This window comes from Astatotilapia calliptera, chromosome 16 (genome assembly GCF_964374335.1).
Source record: "Astatotilapia calliptera chromosome 16, fAstCal68.1, whole genome shotgun sequence".
Lineage (NCBI taxonomy): Eukaryota > Metazoa > Chordata > Actinopteri > Cichliformes > Cichlidae > Astatotilapia > Astatotilapia calliptera.
In genome coordinates, this window is record NC_137437.1 from 20,643,197 (window position 1) to 20,669,672 (window position 26,476).

Sequence of the window (26,476 nt, forward strand, 5' to 3'; positions counted from 1 at the left end):
TATGTGCAATGCAAGAGCGGTCATCTCATTATCCACAGTTTCTTTTGAGGTTTACTGAGCATTCCTCATACCACTGCAGGGCACACACACACACACCGTACACACACACCGTACACTCACACTGACGTATCCGTTACTACGTTAGTACACTAAAAAAAATACCTTTCATATGTGTTTGTTTAATTCTCCCGATTGGACTTTGCTACTGATTTTGAATGTGTCATTATGAGATTTGAGAACCTTCTTAGAGGTCTTCATACCACCGTTGTTATCCAATTCAATTCCTTAAGTTTTATATAAAAAGTTGAGGGTTTCTTTTTTTTTGTCTTTAGCCAAATAATAACATTAATTTCCTGTTATGACTCTGAGAAGTTGTTTAAACTGACAGCATCAAACAGGAATCCATAACCTCAGCTCAGAAAACAACCTGCCCTCACAAGTTTGGCCCCTACTGGTGTTATTCCTAAAAGCCACCATTCCCTTTTCCCCCTGTTTAGACATAAACTAACCACTGATCTCCTCGGGCACAAATTGCATATCAAATCTATGACAGCGCCCTCAAGGTTTAAAGCGTTCAAACACGTAAACACCCAGGTGAAACCGAGTCTCCCCCGTGGAAACGACAAAGACACGTTCACAGCAGCTCAGCAGTCACCGAGAAGCTTCACCGCAGCAGAAGACAAGTAGAGTTCAGTCCGCTTGGCTTGATCTCGGCCCCTGATCTCCAACTTGACGTGATTACACAGAGGCTTCCTGTCTCCTCGGCCCCGATAGCATCTCTGTCTGACTTCTCGCTCGCCTCCCACGCGGCTCTGTCCCAACCTCAGATAGCAACAATTACAGCCTAATGGGACAGTTTAAATTAGAAAACTACATCTAGCAAAGCACATGTTCATCCAGCTCCGCAGCATGGCTCATTTAAGAGATTAATACTCAGCCAGGTCCTGCAGCACAAGAAAGGCACTCTTAAGAAATAGCAGCTTTAGTCAAGGGGGCCATTCATGTGCAGATCAAAACATAAAGCCTGCAGTTAATGTTGATTTTTTTTTTTATAGGAATAACTAACAATTAAATCCTCCATGCTGTGCATAACACTGACACATGAATGTTTCCCGTTCTTCCATCTAATAATTACTCACAACTAATTTTGATTTAAAACACACGCTGAAAATTGGTCTTCCGTGGATTTCCAACAAACAGCCCAACTTCCTGCTAGATGCTGTTATGTCATATTTTGGTACCACAAATGGAGTAAATGAAAACCGAATGCCACAGCAGGTTCCAGTCAGTGTGTGATAATATTTAAAAAGCGTAGGGTCATTTGCATTTCCACAAGTCAATTAAAACCAGCGCAACAGAAAGAGAGGAGGATTAAAAACAATGCGATAAATTAAGCCTTTCAATAAGCTACATCATCTTTATGAGGCTATCAAGAAGATTATTCTGCAAACATGCATCGCTTGTGACAAAAATAACAAGCCTCGTCATGCAGCTGTCAATCACGACAACAGCATCCACCACTTTATGTACACCAACTGATCCATTTTCATGTCATCTGAATAGAAACCCGGAGTAAAGCACGCTTGATTTGAAGTGCACCATGATCCCAATTCATTTAGCCGACACATGTAATCACAACCACAAGCTCTGGTCCTACGCAGATGGAAATCAATTACCATGCATTTCGGAAAAACCACTGTCAGCTTCCTGGGATTTATTCGTCTGATGCCGTTTGTTCTGCAGCATTATGAACGCCGGCGGACATTAAAGATTCCCCGTGTGAAAAACCTTTTCAACTGTTGCCGCTGCTCATTTCAAATTTGCTGACACTAAAGATGATGTGATGAAACAAACACTGTTTAAATCTGCACTTAAACATGACCAATCACGTCATGTTTAAGGAGAGGGGAACCAGCGGACTGGACTCCGGGGACTTCTGCTACAAAACCCATCAACAGCAGTACTTTCATCACATCCTTCACTTGAGCAAATTACCATATCAGCAGCATGATCTGAAAGCACTCCAAGAAACCACAATATGTGCTTTCTGACGCACAATTAAAAGATGTCAAACTTGGTTTCCTTTACACTGTTTTGGTTCTGGCTGTCAACGCATCAAACATTATCTTAAAGAGGACTCATTTAGCAGAGAAAAGGGACTGGCCAGGTTCACTGGCGGTGACGAGGGGGCTCCGTAGCCTGGGGGTATGTGGGTAACCAAGGAGCACAAAAGAAATGGATACCCGATAAGAAAAGCAGCGGTGGTGGGAGAGGGTTGAGGGGGTGGGAAGGGTTTGGGGGGGATTCTAACTTTCCTCCCTGGCTCTCTCCTGGGAACCTGGGGGCTAAGACGCTGGAGCTCCTCCACGCAGGTATCATATTCAGCAGGTCCTTCAGTACAGCTGGGCTCCGGTCCAAACTCCCTGACTGTCTGCCTCAGTGGAGAGAGGTACAGGCGCCATAAGGTCACAGTAGCACAAATGCCAACAAGTGAAACTAAATATTCAAGTCAAGCTTGATACTGTTGTTGTTATTTCACAGAAGAACTGGCAATAAGCCTTTCTGCCTGCTTTAATGCAGGTTGCATGCAATTATTTGCATGATTAAACATGATCAAGAGCAGCAAGGATATGCAAACATTAATGCACATCAGTTTTTTTTTTCTTTTTATCCGGTGAAATATGAAAAGTGAGAGAGGGGAGACTGAAACCCCTGAGACTTTCAGACATAAATCAACCTCCCACATCTCCACTCTGACGCAAACAGGCTGTATCCCCCCCTTACAAAAGCACGGCAACCGAGGGCCCACGGCTGGATCCACGGTAATAGCTTCGACTCCGGCAGAAAGTGCACTGCTTGCTTCAGATTTCAATTCACTGCACCCGAGTGGCCGATCGACTGCAGAGGGTGAATAAACTGGAATAGAAATGTTGGATACCGCACGTTAGTCTGGACTATGATGACTTTGATATGTATATGTGTGTGTGTGTGTGTGTGTGTGTGTGTGTGTGTGTGTGTCAGCTCATATGGCTTCAGAACTGACCTGAACTGAAAACTAGGATTTCAACATAAAAATTCACTTCAATAAAAAAAAACACAGCACAGAAAGTGTCACTATCTGACCTTTTGTTAATTATATTCCAGTTGGATTGAGAGTAAATGAGAAAGAAAACTAAAATTAGTTGCTGATTTGTATCCAAAATAGTTCTCTCTCCAAAATAAGTGGATATTTTTTTTCTTTTATAAAAACGTGTTAATCTAAGCGAGGAGTGATTATTGGAACTTCAGCTGAAAAACAATAACGATGATTAATCAAATACTTTCTTCAACACCAGTACAACCATGATGTGGATTTCCTGTTCCGCCACTGCCAGAGGTGCTCTGCTGGATTGGGATCTGTTGACTGCGGAAGCCATTTGAGTACAGTGAACTCATTGTCATGTTCAAGAAACCATCATTGTGGTCATGAAGGGATGCACATAGTCAGGTAGGCTTTGGTAGTGATGTGTGGCGTCATCAGAAATGACCTTCTGCGTGTTTTGGTAGTGGCCAGTGGTTATTTGAGTTACTGTTCCCTTCCTATCAGCTTGAAGCAGTCTGACCATTCTCCTCTGATGTCTGGCATCAACAAGACATTTTTACCTGCCACTTACTGGATATTTCCTCCTTTTCTAACAATCCTCTGTAAACCCTAGTGATGGTTGTGTGGGAAAATCAAAGCAAATCACCAGTTGAAATACTCAGACCAGCCCATCTGGCACTAATAAGAATGCCACATTCAAAGTTGATTAAATCACCTTTTTCACCCCATTTTGATGCTCACTTTGAACTTCGGCAGATCGTCTAGAGCATGTGCCTAAATCCACTACGTTGCTGCCATGTGATTGCATGATTAGATATTGGCTTTAAAGGAACGTCTTTTAATAGTGGCTGATGAGTGTAGCTTAGCTGGGCTCTGTCTTATCTTAAACTCACCCAGCAGCACTAAAATCGAGCATTTGTGACTGGAATATTTCCTGGTGAGCATTTCCTTAGATGCACTTGGTCTAGTAAGTGAAAATGCATATTTCCCAACATGCCACAGTTTCCTTTCTACCGAATCAGTCTCCTCTATACTGCGTCATGACGATGCAGACATGCAACAGACATCAGACCCAGGATAGCATAATTAAGCTTTTCTAAACTCAACTGTGTGGTCTAAAGGGTCAAAAGAGGTTTCACACCCTTCTGACAACTGCAAGGGGCCTGCAAATCCTCCAAACCGGCCACATCCACAGCAGTTTGTTGCCCTTGTCCATCAGATATGTGAAGCTGTGAGCATGCTGTGAGAGTCTGACAATGTCTGAAAGTGGAATTAATGAGACAGCATACAAACTCACTAAACAGTAATGCCACTTCCCACTAGCAGGTCAGCCGGCTGAGCTTATGCAGCGCAATGCAAAATGTGCACTCACAGCAGAAAAAGCAGAGAAAACTACAGTGAGATGAGGCCCCTCGTGGCCATGAGTGGATTCAATCAGTCTGAATTAGAGGATGTGAAGGGTTCCAAGGTTTTGTCTTGTTTCAAGAGGAGAGAGGGGGAAAAAATTGAAAATTGACCTGGCAGCCTTCATTTAGCGACAATGTGCTAAAGTATTTTAAAGTATGATGGGTATTCATCACAGTGATCTGCACAAGCGGGGGCAATACAGTGGCACAAAGGTTTTCAATTGAAAAGCATAATACTCATTAGTCTCAACACTCAACATCAGCACCAATCAGAAGTTGCATTAGCTGTGAGAGGGTGCCTGGTCAAAAATCCCCTCCCCCCCTTACACGGATAACAACACACAAGGGAAAATGAATTAATCAGGCAAGTTGCGATCTATGATATGGCATTAGAGAGGAAAAACTGCAGATTTTACACAAGTATATAGAAAGACTGTTGTTAACTTTCCTTACTAAGTTCCACTGATGACATATTTATAAGGTGGAAACTGCTTTACAAGAACAAGAATGCATCACTACTGAGCATAAGATTATGATGAAGGGGGGTATGATAACACAAAATGATGAATACACCCCTCTATTTAGTTTCAAAGCTGAAAATAAATAAGTGCAATTAAATAATGCAACCAAGAAGAACAGAGCATTAATCAGAAGACTGGGAATTGCTTGAGGATGTGAAATACAATTATTACGCCTTTGAAAACACACACAGTGAGGAAACAGTGTGGGAGTCTGTCTCTGTCAATCCTTAGAGGAGACCTTCGTGCTTTCCTAGAGTTATATGCCAGAGGATCATATCACAGATTTCACAGTTCACACTGCTATAAAAGCTCCGTGTCAGGCCGTTTTCTCTACTCGGAGCGATCGTGGCTCAAGAGTTGGGGGTTTGCCTTGTAATCGGAAGGTTGCCGGTTTGAGCCTTGGCTTGGACAGTCTTGGTCATTGTGTCCTTGGGCAAGACACTTCACCCGTTGCCTACTGGTGGTGGTCAGAGGGCCCGGTGGCGCCAGTGTCCGGCAGCCTCGCCTCTGTCAGTGCGCCCCAGGGTGGCTGTGGCTACAATGTAGCTTGCCATCACCAGTGTGTGAATGGGTGGATGACTGAATGTGTAAAGCGCTTTTGGGTCCTTTGGGACTAGTAAAGCGCTATACAAATACAGGCCATTTACCATTTACTTGTGGATCTGCATGATATCAAAGAGAAGGGATATCCTTAATGTGGTCAGGCACACGGCAAACCTAACGTTTGCCAGGGTTAGCTGATCAGAAGAAATTAAGTTTCCATCAGAGGCTGCACCAAGGTCCAAAATTACATAAATATGCATTATTTTGATCAGCGGTTCATGCAAAGCCATTCTAGTAGAGTGAAAATGTTTCAAAAACAAAAGCTACCTGACTAACAATGTGTGGGTTAGGGCATGGGCACTTATGTTACAGTGATGGAGGGCAAGTTATCTGTTAGGGGAGGTCCCAGCTGTAGGATAGTGGCATTTCCCCGTGGTAGTGGGTGTGTTGGTCTGCAGCAATGCTTAAGACTTAGGTGGGTGCTTCTGTACTTGCCTGGATCTAGGGTTTTTAAAGCAGAACATTGTATTCTAAGGATCACGAACGGTTAATAATTATAGGCTAACAATTCGGGTTTGGCTAATCATTGTAGATCAGCCATCTGGATGCTTGGAGCCAAAAATGATCTTGTTAAGGCAGGAGTGTGGAGCACTGAATTATCAGCTAATGCTAACAAGCTTAACTAGATACCGACATCTCGTAACTAACACGTAAATAAATCACTAGACTTTTACTCACCAAAACTGCAGCACAGTTAGTACAATTAAAAACACGAGACCACTTTAGAAGGTCCAGCTCAGTTTCTTCTCTTAGCAGAGGCGACACCTAGCATACGGCTACACCTGTTAGTTAAAGTGACCACGCCCCAAATTTGCACATATTTAAACCCTATTATTTAAATAGGTGAATTGTTTTTACTTAAGTAAATGTTAAAATCCTACTTAAGTAGCTTAATAGTACATAGATTCTACTAAATATATTTAAAGTACTTGCAGTAACTGATTCATATATTGTAAGTTAAAGACCCTACAATAATATAGAGAAAACCCCAACAATCAGAGGACCCATCTGAGGATGTGGCGATAGTGGGAAGGAAAAACTCCCCTTTAACAGGAAGAAACCTCAGGCAGAACCAGGCTCAATGAGGGGCGGGCTCAATGAGGTGGGGGGGGGGGGGTGTACTTTGACATACAGAGGAGCCCGTATAAAACCACTGATCTTCTAATTAGTAGACCACTCTACTTCCTGTGCCACAGTTGACCAGTGAGTACAAAGTGCAATCACTGCATCCAAAACAAAGTGGAGTAAAAAAGCAGGAGGAACAATGTAAATACATCGGTGAAGTACACTGAATCCAAATAAAGTAGTTCTAATCCTATTGGTGCTATTCATATTCTAACCTGATAATCTTAAAAAAAGCCTGCAGCACTAACAGTGCTATAGACCACATTTTAATTTGTCTTCTTAATTTGCTTTCAAAATATTTTTATGCTAAATTGTTTATTTCAAACAGTACATTTGTATTTCTGAGCAGAAAATCATTATATCAAATAAAGCTTAACGACCAAAAACAGAAACTCAGTTGCTCCATTTTATTTTCTTCTCAATGACAAGAATCACACCAAAAATACAAAAAACACTTTTCTTTTTTAACTTTCAGTATGAAGTGCTTCAAAACACACATACACACACACACACACACACACACACACACACTGGGAACTGTTCTGACAAAAGCTCTTAAAAAATGTCTATGATGGAAAAGAAGCAGGGTTTCTCTGCAGGACAGTGTACCTCTGATCACCTGTGAAATATTACGTGTCATTTCATGTCAAACGTTGTGATTTAAACACATGAAGCAAACAGGAAGTCTCTGCCCTTGGGCTGCACTACTCACCTCTACTGTATCAACACCAGCTGGGAAACAGAAAGGCCCTTTTCTACTACAGCCTATCACCAGCTACTATACATTTGTGACACTCTTCAATTAAAACAGTGATTTCTTTATTTGTTTTCCTTTTTTTGCTGCATCAAGAGGTCTTCTTCTTGGCTGCTGCAAAAAGCCTGTGGTAATGTGGGAGCGGGTACGCTCCAGGTCAGGAGCCTCTCACAGTCAGATCAGGCCTGTGATGCTAGCCTCTCAATGATTCTCCTGTAGTCCTCCACAACATCCTGGTAACTCTTCTCCAGCTCCTCGTGCTGTGTCTGAGTGTCCATCTGACTCATGTGGGACACCAGCTCCTCTGGCCGTAGGCACTTCCTCATCTTCGCCAGCTCCCTCTGATTCTTCTGCACAAAATAAATGACATAAATCAGTGGCTGAGGCCGCATGCATACAAATTCTTCTGATTTCAAATTTTGGCTCAAACGCTCTCCTGTGTCTTCAGCACATGTTGGATAAACACCTAAAGAAGGCTCTCTTGTCTTTTCAGCATAGTAGTTGCAGTTTTTTTGTCTTGTTTTTGATTAAAGACAAACTCTGTATAGAGGAAGAGTTTAAAGCTGCTGTCTGGCATAGAGAAGAAAGACTGCAGCCAGAAAGTCATCAGTTTAAAATGTTTACTTAGCATAATTTTTCTTTTAATTGGTTTATGAAAAGATTTGAGGGTTTTTTTTTAACCCTCCAATACCAAAAAAGACTTAAACTTCAATGCACTGGAGTCTTTTTATATGAAAAACTGATTAAATATCAGAAAAATAACCTCCATTAAAGTCTTTGTATATGCTACTCTCTCATCTTTGGAGTCATCTCTTTATTCGGTCTTTATTGTGTAACACACATTCTTCTTTCAATGGCTTTAACATCATGGTTTTGACTGCATGGCTCGTTATTGGAAAGTTAGAGAATGAGTTACTCTCTAATAAAGGGTTCTTAGTGTACAGTAATCCATCAAACAGTGTCTGAAATCCTCCTCATGACAGAAGACGACGGCAGAAGTTTACAGTCGTTAAATAGCTCAAAAATGTGAACAATGGAGATCCATCAATCCATTTTCTCATAATTATGCGGGTCCGAGTTGTGGGGGCTTTACCAATTTCTGTCCTTCATCTACCCGGGGGCTGCCTACAGGTAAAATACACCTGAACCATCTCACCTAGAAGAGGTCCTGCTTCTAGGTGAGATGGTTCTGCTGTAGGTTTACCCGATTGATACAAAACCCGTGAAGCATAGACTAGTCTTTACTCCAGGGGTCTGGTCCTTTTTTTGTCTTTACTCTCTGAACTGTCCTGTCTAACAAAGGCAAACAACGTTCAAAAGAAAATTAAAAACAAAAAAACAAAAATAAAAAAAACAACATCTTAAATGCTAAGTAGCTTTTAAAGTTTAAAGATCTGTTACACATACTATACAACACAGAAATATACTTTAGGTTATTTTATACCTCTAGAGAATTAATAACCAGTGATTATCATTTATATGTCTTGACACTTGAAAAAGAAGTGAAATTGATCGCTGCTATTTCTGGACATGGGTGGTTAGATTAGATAATGAACATGCGACAGACACGTTGCAAACGCAGCATCAAACATAATAAATCAGACCACACACACGATGCCTTCCCCATCTCCAAACTCCAATTTAGTAATTTATTTTATTTCTGTATTTATTGGTAAATGGACTGGTTCTTATATATACACCGCTCTTCTACTTGACTTTATACAACGTGTGTCGTTCACATGTTCACACACACCTTAATAAAAGCACTTTTTTCTATGTCTAAGTGCTTTCCAGCTAACATTATACACACAGTCTGATTTCTGATGAAGGCATCAGGAGGAATTCTCTTCCCCTTTGGCACGAAGACTAGAGCAGCAACACCCAACCTTCTAATAAGAAGATGACCTGCTTTCAGTCACCCTTGGGCAAAGGGTACACGGTGTTTGGGGATCTGTGTTATCAGCACACCTGTTAAAGGCTACAGTTTTTGTTTATCACACCGTAACGTCGTGTTGAAAAGTGTTATTGTGCATTTTCTCTTACATTGTGCAGTCTAATCGGCTGTGTGAAAAGCCTGCACACACGTGCATGCACACACAGTCGCTGGGGAATTGGCGGTAAGAGCAGAAATGCAAAATCCCCCTTCACGTTCACAGAGCAGCTCTGCCATTCAGCTAACTACATGCAAAATCTCCTCAGGGAAGGAAAATCTGGCTCTGCATCTGGCCACCAGATCCTTCGTTGCCACTCTCCCAAGGAATTCCTCCTTCCCACTTCGCCGCATAGGTCTTTTCCATGTCACATTCTGCCTTTTTTGAGACATGCGGTTGCCCTGATGACAGCAAAGTCTCTAATGGATAGTATGCAAAGCCTCAGCGAGCAGATCGGACATAAAATATCACAAGCCAAACAGGATGCAGGGAGTTATTCTGGTGCATAGACACAGCATTTCCCACTGACAAGAATCAAGACGCAGAATAACGGACATTTTCGATACTCTGTTCGCTCAGTCTCTCAAACCCCCCCCCCCTCCAAAAAAAAAAGTCCATCAAGAAACCATTTGATAAGAATCAAATGAAAAGGAGTGAATTCTGAATAGTAGCAGCTTTCTGACAAAGTGCTTTAAACACACTTTCATGAAAATTATTTCCTTCAAAGAAATGCAAATCCCGACTAATGACATGTGCCTGAATAGAAAAAAGCTCCAGCGGCAGCAAAACCACAGACGCCTGGTGCGCCCTATTGTGGCTGTAACAATGCGGCACTAGTATTCTATCAATTTTCACAGGACTGAAGATCAATTTTTCTGCTGTTTTAAAAGGTAACATAATAAACAGTGACAATACGGAGCTGTAAGCTGATCAAGTGTGTGCAGTACACGGGCCACTTTTCTTCCTACACTGAATAGCTATAATGTTATGCTAACAAAAGGTGGAAGACTGCACACTGGATTCCTGTTTGACAGCAGCAGAGACAAGTTGACATTCAGATTTATTCGAATGCACCGAGGAATCACTTTGAATGTCACTTTGCAGGCACTTTTTTGGACCCGCTCCACACTGACATGTAAAGTACACCACGGCGAAGCTGTGAAAATTAAAACCTCACCCTGTAGGGTCCGAACAGCCTCTTCTTCACCTCTAAGCGGTACTCTCTCGCTTTGTCTTCATCGCTCATGTCTGTCGCTCTGAGGCGTAGGATTTCATAAACTCGCCTGGCATGTTTCTGCAGACAATAAAAAAAACAAGATAATTATTTTCATTTAATTACTTTCAAAATAAATCATTACGCCTCAACAGGAGTCAAACACACTTCCCAGCTGAATGGCTACAGGAAGTCCTAAGCAGTTACGGGCAGGTTGTAAAAGAAAAAAACAGAAAAAACAAAAATATGATATGATATGCAGCAGCATCAAAGAACAGAGAACTGAGTAGCATTTAGAGCAAAGGAACAAAATGAGTTGCTACTATGCTATATACTATACTAGTATAGGCAGTATTTATGTATTTTTGGGAGGTCATTTCTCAGTAAGTAAATAAAGCGTGCAAACTGATTTGCTAACATTTGCAACCGTGCACATATTTAACAGCGGAAAAGAAAAAAAGCATATCTCAGTTTTTGTATTTGATACTGAAATGAACTGCCTGCGTCTGTGTTTGGAGCCCTATTCAACATATTGAATATTTATCTGATACTGGACTGTGGCGCAGCCGCTTTTAAGCTCCTCCCTCTTTTTAACACAACTGTCTTCGGATTTGCTTCCACTGGCAAATAGAAGGTTTGTGCATGTGTCTGAGGCTGCTGTGTTCCCACACAGATCTGAGAGTAGAGAAAACCCCCAGAAACGGAGCATTTAGTGCAGTCTGAAGTGATGACTTGTACAACGCTGACCACATTATTTTAATATTTTTCCCATCCATTATTGTAACAGTGCATATATGGCAGGAAACAGAGAATAGCAGGACTAAGGCACTAAACTCTGTGCTTTCAGAGACTTTTCCACACCTCTGGTAACAACAAATAAAATCTTTTTGGATCTCTGCTCTAAAAAAAGTAATAAACATAACAAAGGTCATCAAACCTTTTCTTCCTCACTAATAAAACTCAATTTTGCAAACCTATCACAGCTGCACCCTCATACGGCACCTTGTTAATTTTCAGCTTGTCTTGCGCCTCTTTGATCATGTCAGCTGAGAAGCCGAGGTGCAGCTTGTCTACAGCGAAGGATGGCAGGCCCTGACAAAGCTTCACCAGCACGTAGTCTCTCAGCTTCACATAGTTCTCAGAGGGGTCTTCAGCTGTGAACAGACAAAAACCACAATAAGACTCAAATGAGCTGATGGTGTTAATCTGATTTTTCAACACCCCTGACACAGATGGCCTGGTTCAATCCCAGTGTGTTAAGATAGAGGAGGAGTGAAAGAAACAACAATATACTTCACACCTTGGAACTTTTCAAAGTAGAAATATGGCAAAAAACCAGAGGAACTGTTAGCAGGAACCCTTCTTCCTATTCACTGCTAAACTTTTAAGTTCTGTCTTGAATAGGTTTTCATTCTGAAAAGAAAAGGCTGGGATGCCTCTTTAGTATTCACCCTCCATCTCCATGCAAAGCATCTATTTCGATCCAACTAGTTTCAATAGAGCACATTCTGGTATACGAGCCAGCCCTCCAAATTAACTCACCGTCTGGATCCACCAACTGCAGAGAAAAATCGTTTAAACTGTTCGTGGGTGACGCCTGGATCTTAGATTAAATGTTTATCCCACCTTCTTCAACATAGTAATTGCGTTTTAAAGGGGGGGGGGGGGATAAATAAATAAAAATAAGTAAGATGCTCACCTGTGATGTCTTGCACTTTGGGCAAGCTGCAATAAAATCTGTGTACTGCCTCCAGAAGCTGAGCTCCGTGACCTTCTCCTTGGAACGGAGGCAGGATCAGCATTTGGCTGTTTAGTTAAAGGTCAGACACAGACACAAATATAAATGCCAAAAAAAGGAAAAGAAAACAAGAAGAAAACAGGTTTCTTCAGAATTTGTTGTTTTTCTCAGCAGGAGCAGATTCGCTTTGATTGAAAGCAGAAAATAATACACGGATCCATCAATGCAACAAATCAAATCAAATCAAATCAAAAGCTTATCTATAAAGTTGTTTTCAGATACAAATCACCCTGGTTTGGTACTGAAACAAAATCTGGTTGAATAGTTGGCTATATAAGCCAGTAATTTGGGCTCTTTGGGAAGAGGATAAAGAAATGTATAATTTTCCACTCCTTTCTCGTACAAAAGAATGGGAAGGCACGTGCTGCCCCGGCAATTACCTTACACGTGGTCGGGTTTTGTCTGGGTATACGTAGTAATTATAAACTGTCATGTAGCCAACAGTTGCGTAGAGAGTCTCCCCATCTTTATTGTACTTTTCAAATCTGCAGATAAAACACAAAGGAAAACAGGTCAATTACAGGCACACTCCCATGCAGTGTCCATTTTAGCCTCTCTGTTCCCGTGCCCACCCCTGACCCCCCTGACATCAGCACGTTGGAGCAGCCAGCGCCGCGATTGGTACACCTGCTGCAACCTGAATACATTATGCACTTAATTGGAGTACTGCAACTTAGAGGAAGAGAAGAGGTTGGAGGACGGACTGAGCTCCTCAAACTCACTTCAGCCCATTTTCCCCATTGTAACCATTAATAGGTGCCAGGGTAAAGAAAACACTGGCAGAGGCTCTTTTTACTGTTAAGACATTGTTCAGTATTTCAAAAGACAACAGTATTCAATTCAGCTCTTGCCCCTGAAAAATCTGAAAAGGCCTTCTGGCACAAAGGAAGCTCTTCCCTGATCAACAATTCTCCTACCGGGGGGAAATATAATCAAACTGGCATGGTAATTGGTCACAAGCGCCTCAAAGGGGGGCTTTGTTTTTCAATGACACAATAAAAGCTGCGGGCTAGAGCTCTGTGTGCGTGTGTGTGCGGGGGGTTGATGTCAATTAAGGAGGGCACTCACACAAGAAAGAAGTCCCAACGATCGTCGTCTGCGTCAATGAAACTGGCAGTCTCTATGAACCACATGAGGAAGGTCTGCAAGCGCTCGTGGTACTCCCGGAATCCCGGGCAGGTAACCTCAGCCTGTGGGGGCGAATGCAGCGAAAATAAGAGGGTTTAAATCTCATCTGCATCGCTGTGATGCAAAACTATCCGCCAGATGAAAAAGCAAGCTGATTTTAAAACCTAAAAGGCTTTGCGGGTTTGCTTTGATGACTTTTTTGGTCCCCCACCTTGTGAATCTGGTACGTGAGTTCTCCTGCCTCCTCGCTGTGGACCGTGTACGTGTGAAGCAGGGTGCCGAAGGGCTTGAAATTGGCCTCCTTCTCCAGCAGTGAGATGAAGTCATCGGTGTTGCAGGTGAACCCAGCAGGAATAATTTCCCGAATTTTCCCCTCGACGTCATCAGCCTGGAGAAAGAAAAAAAACAACCCAAAAACAATAAAACACAAGGTGAACACATTTAGCGATTCAACACCTAATCTCGCCTATCTCTGCATCTTTCCCGTATTTATACATATATGTATATATTGGCGCTAAACCAGTGTGGTGTCGTTTATGTAGCTGAATAATCATAAAACTTCAGGAAAAAGTTGACGTCTACAAACACGTCGAGGGTTTCGAGTTTGATCCTAGGGGACTTTTCCGAGTGGTAATTTTTGTCGTTGAAAAAGAGTGCAATATATCCCGCAAACTCCAACCGGGAGCATACGTGTTTGGCGCCAATGAAAAGAAAACCATTAGGCAATTAAAACTGTCAGCTGAGCAGACCACAGCAGCACCCTCCTCCCTCCCGCCCCTCCACGATGAAAAGCCCACTTAAATCAGTACATTTACTACTTATGTTAAACCATGAATATGTGATGAAGTTGCCACAATAAACGCATTTCTGCTTCTCACTGGGAAATAAAATCTTATGAATTGATCTCAACTTAACAAACCTTTGGGCATCCATAATAGAGGCCTCTCCTCTAATCCTGCCAAGTGAACCCAATCAAATGAATTTGCCCCTGCGTTTTCAAAGAGCCTCCGAGACAAAGAGGTCCTACCCTTGGACTTTTTACTCAGTGCAACGTGTGGTTAGTTCAGCTGTAATGTTTGCATTGTATCCATTTCCACAAGGATTGACATGAGAACACTTTGCTAAGCAGCCCTTTCACACCATTTACATGTGTGATGGGCATTATTTCAGCACAGAGACCCTTGCTGCTCAGCATTGAAAACTGGGAAATGAAGAAGGTCTGAGCAAAATGCACTACAAAAGGCTAATACAACATACTGCTAATTCCCCCCTTTCAGACATCAGCTAATATCTAACTGGAAGTAATGCACCTGCAGCTGAATGCCTCTTAGCCATTGTAATTGTTCGGCCACATTTCTAGGGAACAAGGACCACACTTAAAAGGCCATGGACAAACAAGTCTCTTTGTGCTGGCCACTCTCTTACATACTAGACACTAAATTGCACAGCCTTCCAGAATAGATGCTTTAGTTTGGCATGAATATAACTTAATAATGTTCCTTTAGAACACTTTGTTAATGTCTTTGATTTCTAACAAGAAGCACAAAGGGAGCACAAACCACCTAATTTGTTGTGTCGGCATTATTCCATCTCTTTAATCCAATCCTGAGGCCGTGCCACGCTGAACATTTGCAGTCATTTTTCTGTTTACAGTCAAAGTGTTACACATTAACGTGGATTATGAGGCTAATATAAAACTATTAGAGGTATTCAGCAATTTCCTATAGTTACCAGCCTGCGTGGAATAAACATCTGGTACTACATTTGTTTTTCTTCTGGGAAAAGTCCAGCAGTATGGCGGGTGGGGGGTGTGGGGGGGTTTGGACTGATTTAAAGGGGAGAAAGGTGAGTTTTGATCAGTCTTGTATCAGCGTGGCAGCTGCATCAACTCCATCTCAGCCTCCCCTCGTTTCTCACCAGCTGCACCGCACCCCGACCGTCCACACGCACTCAGAGACAAACACTCTTCAGATGCAGCCTGAACTCTGCTGCTCCCCTCGCACTCTGCCTCTACACCAGCTGCACTCAAACCCTTAACAAGGTGAACACTCAGGGGTCAACACCAAGTAGAGGCACACACACTGCCATCACATTTCACGTCTGAATATCGGCTTTAAAAAACAGGTAATGGCTGTCTTTTACCTTTAAAAAACGTAAATTGGTTGCCTTTTTTTTTTGGGGGGGGGGGGGGGGATTTGCCTGAGAGGAAAGAAATCATGTCTGTATATTCCATATGAGGTTATTTATAATTTCACCGCATGCACAGACACACCAAACTAAGTTATACCAGCACTTCCACTACCACCAGTTGAAGGCCACATTGTCCAGTAGCGAAGCCCCCCTGCTGCTTGCAGACAAGACAGATGTCCCCCAGTTGAATCATTTGACCTCAGTAGGGGCCCTTGCTAATTCTGGTATTCATTTTGCATGTTTGACAGCGTGAGGAAATATTCAAAGCTGCCAGTGGCCTTTTGTGAAGTCTCAGAGGAAGAAGAGAACCCAGGACAAGCATTTCGCTTTACTGTCCGCTTTTGTCCAAATACTGGCTGTTCATATGTAAATAACTCTGACTGGCAATTAAAAAAAAGGGAAAAAGAAATGGCAGGAAACTTTACATACTAAGCAGACGAGAGTTAAAATTAACTATAAAGTCATCAGCAGCCGTCGTTAGATAAAACAAGCATCTCCTTTTTTGATACGTTTACACACATTCGGCCTCAAGGAGCTCAACTGTCACTAACTCGAGCAATAATTCACTCCTACAAATACGTGTACGATATATCCAACCGGGTCACATTACTCCCCCTGCTGATTCCATTACAGAAAGCTCTAAAAATCAATGCCTCGTGTTGGACCCCCGCTTATACAACCATTCTCTTCAGAGGGAGGAGTGGGATTAGCGCAGACACACAGGGGACCGTGGTGTGATGAGATTTAGTCTAACAAAACAGGAGATCTCTAACTGGAATAATGTCACGCTCTCCCCTCCGGGAGAGGCTGCGAGGGCCCTCTGTTAAAGCGCCTTAGGTTTATCTGCTTCCCTTAAAGTGTAATCGATCGCACAATTAGGGAGGAAACGCCTCAGGGAAGCTGCCTCGTGTTGGTCTATGAAAATTACAGCCTGATTTGTTAAAAAGTTCAGATTAATAAGGACATCTTTTGTGCCATACTTTGATATGTTGAGCTGTTTTTTTGATATGTTTTGACAAATAAAATAAAATCCTGTTCCATTTACGCTTTTCCCGTCACCTGCTGTTAGTTCAAAACACACAAATTATACGTGACACGGGGTATCGAATCTAACATTCACAAAACTACTGTCAAAAATACAATACATGTCTCCCCCCCTTCTCAGATTAACAGAAATGCGTCGTAGGCGCTTCAGATCTTTTACACAGTTTTCTACTGTTTACCAAAGTGGATTCAGAGAGGAGCTGAGTTGACTTGTTTGTTTACAGAGGAAATTTAGGACTCTTTTAAGACGCTCGTAAGACAGCTTTAAATTTAAGACTATGTGTGATGGAAGCAGGCATCACAAATTAAACTAGAATCTAAATACAGGAAGGTGAAATCAAAGTTAACTTCGAGACGAAGTTGCAGTTTCAGCTATTTGTTTTTGCTATTTCAAAAAATGATAAACTTGTATGAATAAACTGCGAATGTGTATCCTTTTCAAAAATTGAACTGAAAGAATCAGTTTGAATTTGATGACGTCATCTAGTTTTGTTCAAATAAAAATACAGTTGTTGTTCGACACGATGTCCCAGGCTGGCAGCCTGGCTAGCAACACCTTCCTCTTTATCATTATCAGAGTTTCCATCAGTGGACTGCAAGCCTAGCTGGTCATAAAGTGACCCAGTGAAAGCCTAACGCACAGAGGCTTTTTCTTTTATTTCTTTTTACATTTTTTTTTGCATAAAATGTAACTAATGCGTCTTATCAGGTAACTGTTACTGTTAAAGGACAGAACAAACTGTCCTTTCAGGCTGTAAGCAGTTTTGTACCACACCCACCCAACATGCTAAAGTGTGATTACCGCGTTAGCGTGTTCACATCCACCCAAACGAACCGGACCGATTCAAACGGTATACAGTGTTAATTTTAACAGCAAACTTTGATTTTGTTTTAGTCAAATTTTAGTTACCTAAGCTGTTCTACTTTTAGTCTCGATTTAGATGAGTGTAAGATTATAGCGGACTAAATCAACAACAATTGAGCCACATGGTTTATGAAGATTCTTATTGTAGGTGACATCAAATGCAAAACATTTCCATATGTCTACTCTCCTCCTCCCGGGTGTTGACATTGTGTCGTGCTTCCATGAAACAGGGAGCATGGGAGGTAGCAGTACCCACCCTGTTTGTATGGGGGAAATCAAATGTGCACATCAAACCTTACTGCACAAGATTACTTCGACTCAAAGTGTTTTTGTTGAGTGATTGTGTATACAGTTTACAAAAAGGAAAAAGAATGGAAACGCAAAAACTGGTTACATTGAATAGAGAGCAGAACTTCTCACGTTAGAGCATAGGCAAAAGAAAAGTTAACAAAACACCACAACCCGGAAGGGGTGATTGATACTAACAAGACCTTTCATTACAAACCACACAGAAGTTAGCTGCAACATCACTGAGCTTCACATTCCCATTAACACAGACACACATCAGACCTCTACGGAATAAGCAAATCTGTTAGTCAGCAGGAACATCCTTAAATTCAAGGTTAAAGAAGTTTGACAGAAGAAGACCCCAGATTTTATCATATGTGCCCTTTTGGTTCTGGATGGAGCAGTGGATCTTTTCAAGACTGAGACACGACATAAGATCAGCAAGCCACTGAACATGGGTGGGCGGGGCAGTGGCCTTCCACCTCATCAAAATGGCACACCTAGCCAGGAGGGAACCAAAGGACAGCACCCGACATTGTGCGCCGGCAATATACTTATCATCCTCACCCACTGTACCAAAGAGAGCAAGTAGGGGGTTGAGAGCCAGTTTCAGGCCTTGTTCAAAGTTTAGAAAACGGATAAGATTGGCAAGATTACTTCTGATTGGATCAATTCCAAACTTGTCCTGCCTTTCCACACAATTCAATTAGTTGTGATTGGACCTCGTCTCTCCTGAACATTTCCACCTTGCTTTTAATTCAGTGACAAAATTGTGTGTGTGTGTGTGTGTGTGTGTGTGTGTGAGAGAGAGAGAAAGACATTTATCACCTCCGCACTAGACTTCCATTAGCTCAGTCGGCTTGTTTGTACACTTGAGCTGGATTAAGCTGAACATAGCGTTTAGTACCCCCCCCCCCAAAGTTTTGGATCAGTACACTGAGCTGACTTGATTTGGACATTAAAAACATCTCTGGTTAATTGTTACTAGATGTTGTGGCATGTTTGTTTACAGTGCTGTGTATTACATCGGTATGACTGGACTCCACTCACACAGTTGTACCAGACAAGCATATTCTTACGCAGACACAGGGTAACACGAGTTTCTCACTGATTATCTACCACCTGATGAATGAAATTCAAACTTTTAGCAGCTGGTATTTAGCATGTAGAAACTTTGTAACAAAAATTTTTTTTAAATAAAGCAAGACTGTGTTGATGCAGGCGTCATGACTCAACAACACTTACACAATAAATGACTAAGTGAAAAATCCACTCTCGGGCTAGACTGTGTTTTACATAATTATTAAAAGCACAATAGAGCAGTTTTTGGAAAGAAAAACACTACTTTTCAGCAGGAGGCAAAGTTTTGTCATCTTTTCTTCATATTCAAGTATTATTTTTATGTTTATGTCTATACTGGCGGCCTCTGATTGTGATAAACAGTGAGCAGAACACAGGTATCTATTGTCTATTGTCCCCACGATAACACAACAAAGAGGCTGATGCAAGTATGATAAAAGAACGGCATAAAGAAATGACTTACCTCCACACAGTCGAACGTCTCTGTGACTTTTGAGGTATATTTCACTTTGAAGAGGGTACTCAGGTTCCCCGCGGCGTAGAAGAGCTGAATCTGAAGACCTTTGTAGCCAAAAGCAACCTCACTGCACAGAAAGTGACTGAAATTACTAAAAATCCAAACAAGATTACAAAAAGTCGGGCAGTGATTTGTAAAAAGGACTGCTTTGTGTAATGTTCAGAGGGACAATAACGAACATCAATTATTCCCATTACATAAAAACAAATATACACCTGGAGTTTATAATAAATGCTTATCACAGGTCACTTATTTCGCTGTGCTGCATTGTTTCGTTCATCGTTATATCACTGGCAGTTTATGACAAAATAGATTCATCATTATGCAACTGTGATTAAGGTTTACTAGCAATTACGCTTGCCGAAATAATTAATGCCCCAATTACAGAGTTCCCTTTGAGCTGATTGCAGCAAGTGCAAAAATAACCAATCCTAGTTTTGACTAATTTGGAAATGCAATTTAGAAACGTTAACGACGTGCTACTGTAAGTCTATGCGCCGACACAGGTGTCACTGCCAATAATGCAGTGTTGCTCCGGTTCAGTGCCTCTTTTGTGCATCACATTACAGTAATTTCGCAGCTCTACAATAACATGCAAGACCAATTATCATTTATGTTCGCACATTATGTTCCTTTCTGTGAATCCGACACTGGAAACATCACTGTGTGCTGTCCATCAGGAAGAATCACGTATATTATTTTTAAAACTTTCTGTCAGTGACGCAACAGCAAAGTTTTCTGCTAGTCATTAATAAAATCAGTTAACTGACTAAAACTAGGGGGGGTGGGGATGTGTTACCTTAAAATGCAAGTAAAAATCCTTAATCAAACCACTGGTGTGGGCAGTTTAAATGTGGAGTAACTCATGCACTCCAGGGGCCACTTATCAGACCGAATCACACTTCATAAACCCTGACAGGGGCAAAGAAAATGTGCAAGGCTCAGGACCTTTACTATTACAACTGTATGGAGACACATTTGAGTCTTATAATGAAGATGCCAGAGGCTTTAAAATAAATTAGCCTATCAACATTACTAATAGGTGAACATGATTCAAATCTTTAGCTATGTGACGACTCTGCAGTGGGCCATTTATGATTAATTGGTACTTCATTTTTGCATTGTCATAACATTTAACATCACTAATAGCATGCTTTGTTGCATTTCTGAAATGACTGAACTATTTATCATTCTTATTATCAACAAAGGAGAACCACTGTGACGTGGATGTATATACAGGCTGACTTTGAATTGGCATGTCCATAAAAATACGCAGGGCCCTCTGAGTCTTGCAGTGTTTTTGCAAATTAATCATCATAAAAGTAGCCCACTTTGATATTGATTAATACATACAGCATGTAAGACTGGATGTCTGGTAAAGTTTACTGCCACTTTTATGGCTCAGTCTTTTAAAGTATATATGGAAAGAGGTATATTTTAGTGCAGCATGTGAAGTCTGATGCTCCGAAACTTATCACCATCTGTGAAATGCCTTAGTCCAATAACATCTCCTGAGCTGCTGTCAAACTAGCAGCAGTAGTGAAGTTGTAGATCAGATCCATTTCTTCTGCAACAGAACCACTCGCACAACCATGAACAAGCAGATGGATGGATCCAGTTCTTAACACTGGTTTTGCTCTGCTGTACTTCTGAAACTGTTCCCTTTCCTGAATTTTGGATGTAGACAGTCATGATGTAGACACTGATCCTAATGTTTAGCAGGGTTATAAACTTGCAACTTTGTTATCTGGTGTTTTGCTGCCTCTCTGCAACAATGTCCTGGATTCAGACCCACTACTGGTTGAGGCCTGTCTGTGTGGATTTTGTGTATTCTCCCTCTGCTTGCACGGGTTTCCTCAGCTTCTTCCATAAGTGCTGGGTTAACTAGCAAATAAAAAATGCCCATTGGTGTGAATACAAGCTTTAATTGTTTTCTGTCTCTATGCTTTGTGATTGATTGGTGGCTTGTCCCAGACGAACAATGTCTCTCAACTACCACGAGCTATGATTTGCTTTAGGCCGCCCCTGTGTTTGCTTCCAGTCAGACTAAGAGACAAGCGTGCGATATGACTCTTGTAAAAATATTTACTTTGAAAAATGGTTAAAAGGCAAAGTTATTATGACTTCTAGAAGCACAACATCAAAGTGTGTCAGTTTTAAATAAACTGGGATAAAGTTTTAGTAGATCTAATCTTGCCGCAGCTTGCAGAGCTTTGAACAAATCAATTCTAGGGAGGCAGCCAGTTTACACTGCTCAAAAAATATTATAGGAACACTTAATCACAATATAAAACAAACTCTGTTAAACTTCGGGGAGACTGATCTGTCCAGTTATGAAGCAGAAATGATTGTGACTCCATTTCACCTAAATCAGTGCAAGCTGAAGGGACTGGAGAGGCAACAAGAAGACAACCCCCAAAAAGGGAAATGGTTTTCCAGGTGGTGGCCACAAAACCGCCACTCTTTTCTAAGCCAACCTGTTCGATTTATCTCTAGTTTTGCTTTTTCCTGGTGTCCCTGTCACTACTGGTAGCATGAGATGGTACCGGCATTCCATTCATGTTACAGAAGCAGTTCAACTTCACCAGGATGGCACATCCATGCATAAGTGGAGGAGACAGGCTGCTACAAGAGCAGAGCTGGTACGGGCTGTAGAAGAGACTGTTATCTGCTCCTTTGCATGCAGCAGAACAAAGTGTCAGAATCTGGGACGGTTCTTTGGTAGGACCTGTGCTCACAGTCCAGCGCTGCGCAGCATTAGCAAGAGAACACCAGAAATCACTGATCATATGTAGCACAGTATCTGAATTTTGGACTCCCTAAAAAAAACTTGTATCATCATCAGCTTCAGAACTCCAGCATCATGCTTATTATACATCTAAAAATTTGCTGATTTCTTGCAGACTCTGTGTCAGAGATCAACCAGCCACCATTCAGCTCAAACAGCAGTAAACAGTTACAAGTCATTATATCACCAATAACTTCTGTGAAAGAATTACTTGTTCAAAAGATGTTGAAGGTGAGTTTAATTTGGGTGCTGTTATTAAATGAACTTGTTGGCCTAAAATCATCCATAATTTCCTCCTCATATTACTGCATTTGCAAGATTAATCTCCAAATTCATGCCACTTATAATTATTGCTTAAATCACAAAATGTAAACAGACAGTAACCACTACCAGTCAGCTCATGTATTGACTGTTTACTGCGTCTTAATTAAAGATTCATGAATATGTTTTCTTAAGGAGGCCAATTACTGTTAATGTCTTCAATACATCTTTATAAAGTCAACGCAGGAACCCAAAAGGAACGCTAGACTTTATAGCCAAAGAAAGACAAGCCAAGGGAAATGTATAGTGAAAAACAAAATTTATAGTCACACTGCTACAAGTATTGAGCCCTGTAGTTTTATTTTACTAAACTGTAAACTGACATAACACCTGAGTGATAAGAGGGCCTGAGAGCTGGATTTGAACAGACTTAGTAACTACCATTAAGGTGTCTGTCTAATTTTGTTTTTATGCATAGAAAAAACTGCATTTTTTAAACCTGATAACATTATGTTTGTATCATTATAAATACTCACTCGTCTCCAAAGACTTGGTGGCTGTACTCGGGGTGGAATGTGGTGCTGTCGTCGTCAACATCCTCTGGAAAGCGAACTGAGTGAAGGGGAAAAAAACATGTTCAATTAAAGTGTGAAATTAGGAAAATGTACCACAAAATGTTGGAAATGTATACACGCATTTATTCATTAACACAACATGGGAAATGAAGAAAAAACAAAACCTACCCAGCTTCAAGGATATAGCTTCATTGGTGTCACACTTGTACTCAGCCAGTTTCTTTTCCATGGTGTTTACATCTGGGGCAACACAGAGGAAACAAAGTATGTTAACAATTGTTCCATTTCACCCTGAGAATACAGCTGATCATCTGACTCCACCTCATCACATCACACCAACTCTGTCACACAAATCCACTGCATGTCCTCCTTCAGTACATCCATCAATCTACTTTGAGGTCTTCCTCTTTATCTCCTTGCCAGGCAGCTCCATCTTCAACATCCTTTGTCCAATGTATCTACTATCCCGCCTCTGCACATGTCCAAACCATCTCAGCCTCTCCAACTTCCTCCTGCCACAATCACCCCAAACACTCATCTCCACCTCTCTCGTACAATCTCTTCCTTCACGGAGTTCATCGCAAGTATTTAAACATCCACCTTCATGACCTCCACTCCTTCCAATCCATCTAACTCTTATTCACGTACACACACACGTATTCTGATTTGCTTCCACTGACTTTCATTCCTCTTTTCTCCACAGAACACCTCCAGCCTCTCCTCCACCTGCTCCCTACTCTCACTACGGATCATAATGTCATCTGCAAACATCATAGTCAGCAGGGACTTCTGCCTGTCCTAATTTCTCAACCTGTGGGTCACTACTGCAAACAGAGTTTGCTCAGTTTATCAAGAGGGAAATAAAAAGTGACAGGTTTTAGCTCCTCGCCACTTTCCACAAGGGCCACTGATGTGTAATAATGTAGTAAATTTAAATTTCATTATTACTTTTGCAGTTACAATAATGTCTAGTCGGCAGAATGAGGCTGGCCATTAGAGAGCCACTGCTCCAGCTTATGACTGATGATGTGAACAACCTCACCTGCCACCAAGAACCCTATTGTTGCAAACATCAACAGCTCTTTTAAACTCTGCCTCAAGCCCGACTTATACCTAACTGGACTATAGCTGTGCAACCCATGGACAAACAGAGATTTACCACGATGTAAAACTGTAGATCCTGTGCTCTGACCGGATGAGCTACTAGTGTGGTCCTATCAAATAAGCATGCCAGCCTCTTAGTTCAAAATATGTGTCAAGATGTTATATAAAGGCACGCAAACAGAATATAAACACTTGGTCAGCTACTCCACGTTACATAAAATGGTCTAAACTAACATTACATGCGCATCATCCCTCTATTCAAAGCCTATATTCAACCTGAAATCAAAGCCTTACAGAAGCACACAAGCATACAAACATTATCAGCTTGATAACGGGTTGCTAACGTTAGCAAACAGGCCAGCTGCTGCCTCCGAAATCTAACGTTGTGTTTTCGAAGACATCGCGAGCTGGTTTACAACTCCAGCGAGCTTAAAGCAGCACTGAAGTCCACCTGACAGTGAACAGCATTAAAACAAAGACAAGGAAACCCAACCTTAAAACGATTAGCGACCTTACCCGCCATTTCTGCACACTGTGTTGTACGTAGCAGTGTTGTCCCAAAAGACCCGCGGAATTAGTAGGACTTCCGGGTAAGCGTGTTTCCGTGACAACAGGATGTGGATTTTTTTTTTTTTTTTAGTAAAGTGTAAAAGAAATTAAAGCATTTAAAGTTTTTCTTTCACAAAATATCAACAATGTATTATAAGTTATTACAAGATTTAAAACAGAATATCTAAAAACAGGATTAAACTAAAAGTTAAAAAAGTTACGATTACGTCGTTACACGCCAAATAAAAAACAAAACACTGAACTGAGATACGTTCATCGTTTCATCAAAGTGATTATCTGTTTTTTCTTTTTTTCTTAAAGGAACACTTTTCTGTTTTTTAGCTATTAACATGCTACACCGTATTGTAATTTCTCATAGCCCTTTTTTTCATAAACACTTGATGAACTTGATCAACAAGTGTGTCCATCCCTATAAAAAATAGAACTTTTGGCATTTTGCTGGACTGGAGCATTCATGTGTGTGTTAACTCATTTCCCAGGAGTGGACATTCTATTAAATTCAAACCAATTTCAGGCTTTGCAATGCTCAGGAAAACTGCAGAAAACCCAAGAGTTCCATCTCAGACTGTACAGGCCTCAGATAGTGTGTAAAATGTTAAACATAAGATATTTGGCCATAATGCACAGCACCCCATTTGGCTAAAACTAAACACACATGATATACACATATTTACCTTTACCAGAAAATTATTGCTTATGTAGCTGTTTCTACAAGCTATTGTATAATGGGGGTATTCTTTTCTTTTTCACATGATTGTACCTTAGAAAAATGCAGAACAAATACAAATGATAAGTAGTTATGTCACATATCTTTAAAATTTAGCAAATAATGATAATGAATGAAGGTAGCCTAACTTTATTATCACTAACTCCAATTATTTAAGTATGATATTAAAGCTGCATTACTCTAAGAGGCAAAGATATGATACTAATATTATTAAAATGACAAGAATGAGGTTTATTGACCAGACAGTTTTGACTTTCACCTATACAATTTCCCACTCAGATCAGTCACAAATCTTAATACTGAAATTTAGGTGGTTCAGATGTGTTATGTGATGACATATAAACAGAATTAGATGTTGATGTTTCAACATCTAAATATCTATCTAAATGTATTATGACTAAGAAAAAAAACAAAAGAAAGTATTATCAGAGTTATACTTGTCATGTGAAATAAGAGTAAAATCCAGTGGACTTAAACACCCAGTTAAAGGCATTTTTACTGAGTCAAGGCAGTAATGTGTTTAACTTAAATGTGTATTTTCATATTTTCTTTCTTCTTCAAAAAATAAAAAACAATCCAGTAAAATGAAAGCCCGAGGGGAAATCATCCCACACCACATGCACAGCTGATTACTGTCATACAAATGTGGGGAAAACAGCACATTTTGGATAAAAGTCCAACATATTTGGACAGTGAAGTTGGTGAGAATAAAGAAAGTGGTTAGGTTAGACTACTGTGATATCTCAATGAAATAAACAGAAATTTACTCTCTAGGGGAAAGTGCAATTTTGAACATCCCTCTGAGCCCAGGTAATGTTGTGCTATCATCCCAGCCTAAGCTATTCTGTCCTGCAGGTGCACCAATGAATGACCTACCCAGTCATGTTTAAGCCACTGTAATTTTAC

The 26,476-nt window shown here is 41.0% G+C and overlaps 1 protein-coding gene across 1 annotated transcript; it reads right to left on the reverse strand.

The window, feature by feature from the left end:
- Positions 1-7,129: 7,129 nt before the first annotated feature.
- Positions 7,130-24,876, reverse strand: hat1 (histone acetyltransferase 1). The gene is made up of 11 exons (XM_026145296.2): positions 24,790-24,876; positions 23,338-23,409; positions 23,131-23,206; positions 19,492-19,612; positions 13,773-13,949; positions 13,502-13,623; positions 12,814-12,918; positions 12,335-12,441; positions 11,638-11,789; positions 10,600-10,716; positions 7,130-7,841 (listed from the first exon to the last, which is right to left on the reverse strand). The coding sequence occupies exons 1-11, from the start codon at positions 24,794-24,796 to the stop codon at positions 7,671-7,673; spliced, it is 1,227 nt and encodes a 408-aa protein (XP_026001081.1). The 5' UTR covers positions 24,797-24,876; the 3' UTR covers positions 7,130-7,670.
- Between the last annotated feature and the right edge of the window lie 1,600 nt (positions 24,877-26,476).

Coding starts and splice junctions, on each gene's coding strand:
- hat1 (XM_026145296.2), bottom strand. Junction 13,950..19,491: donor AGACGTTCGACTGTGTGGAG/GTAAGTCATTTC, acceptor TTCTTTCTCCAG/GCTGATGACGTCGAGGGGAA. Junction 12,442..12,813: donor AAAACCCGACCACGTGTAAG/GTAATTGCCGGG, acceptor TTAACTAAACAG/CCAAATGCTGATCCTGCCTC.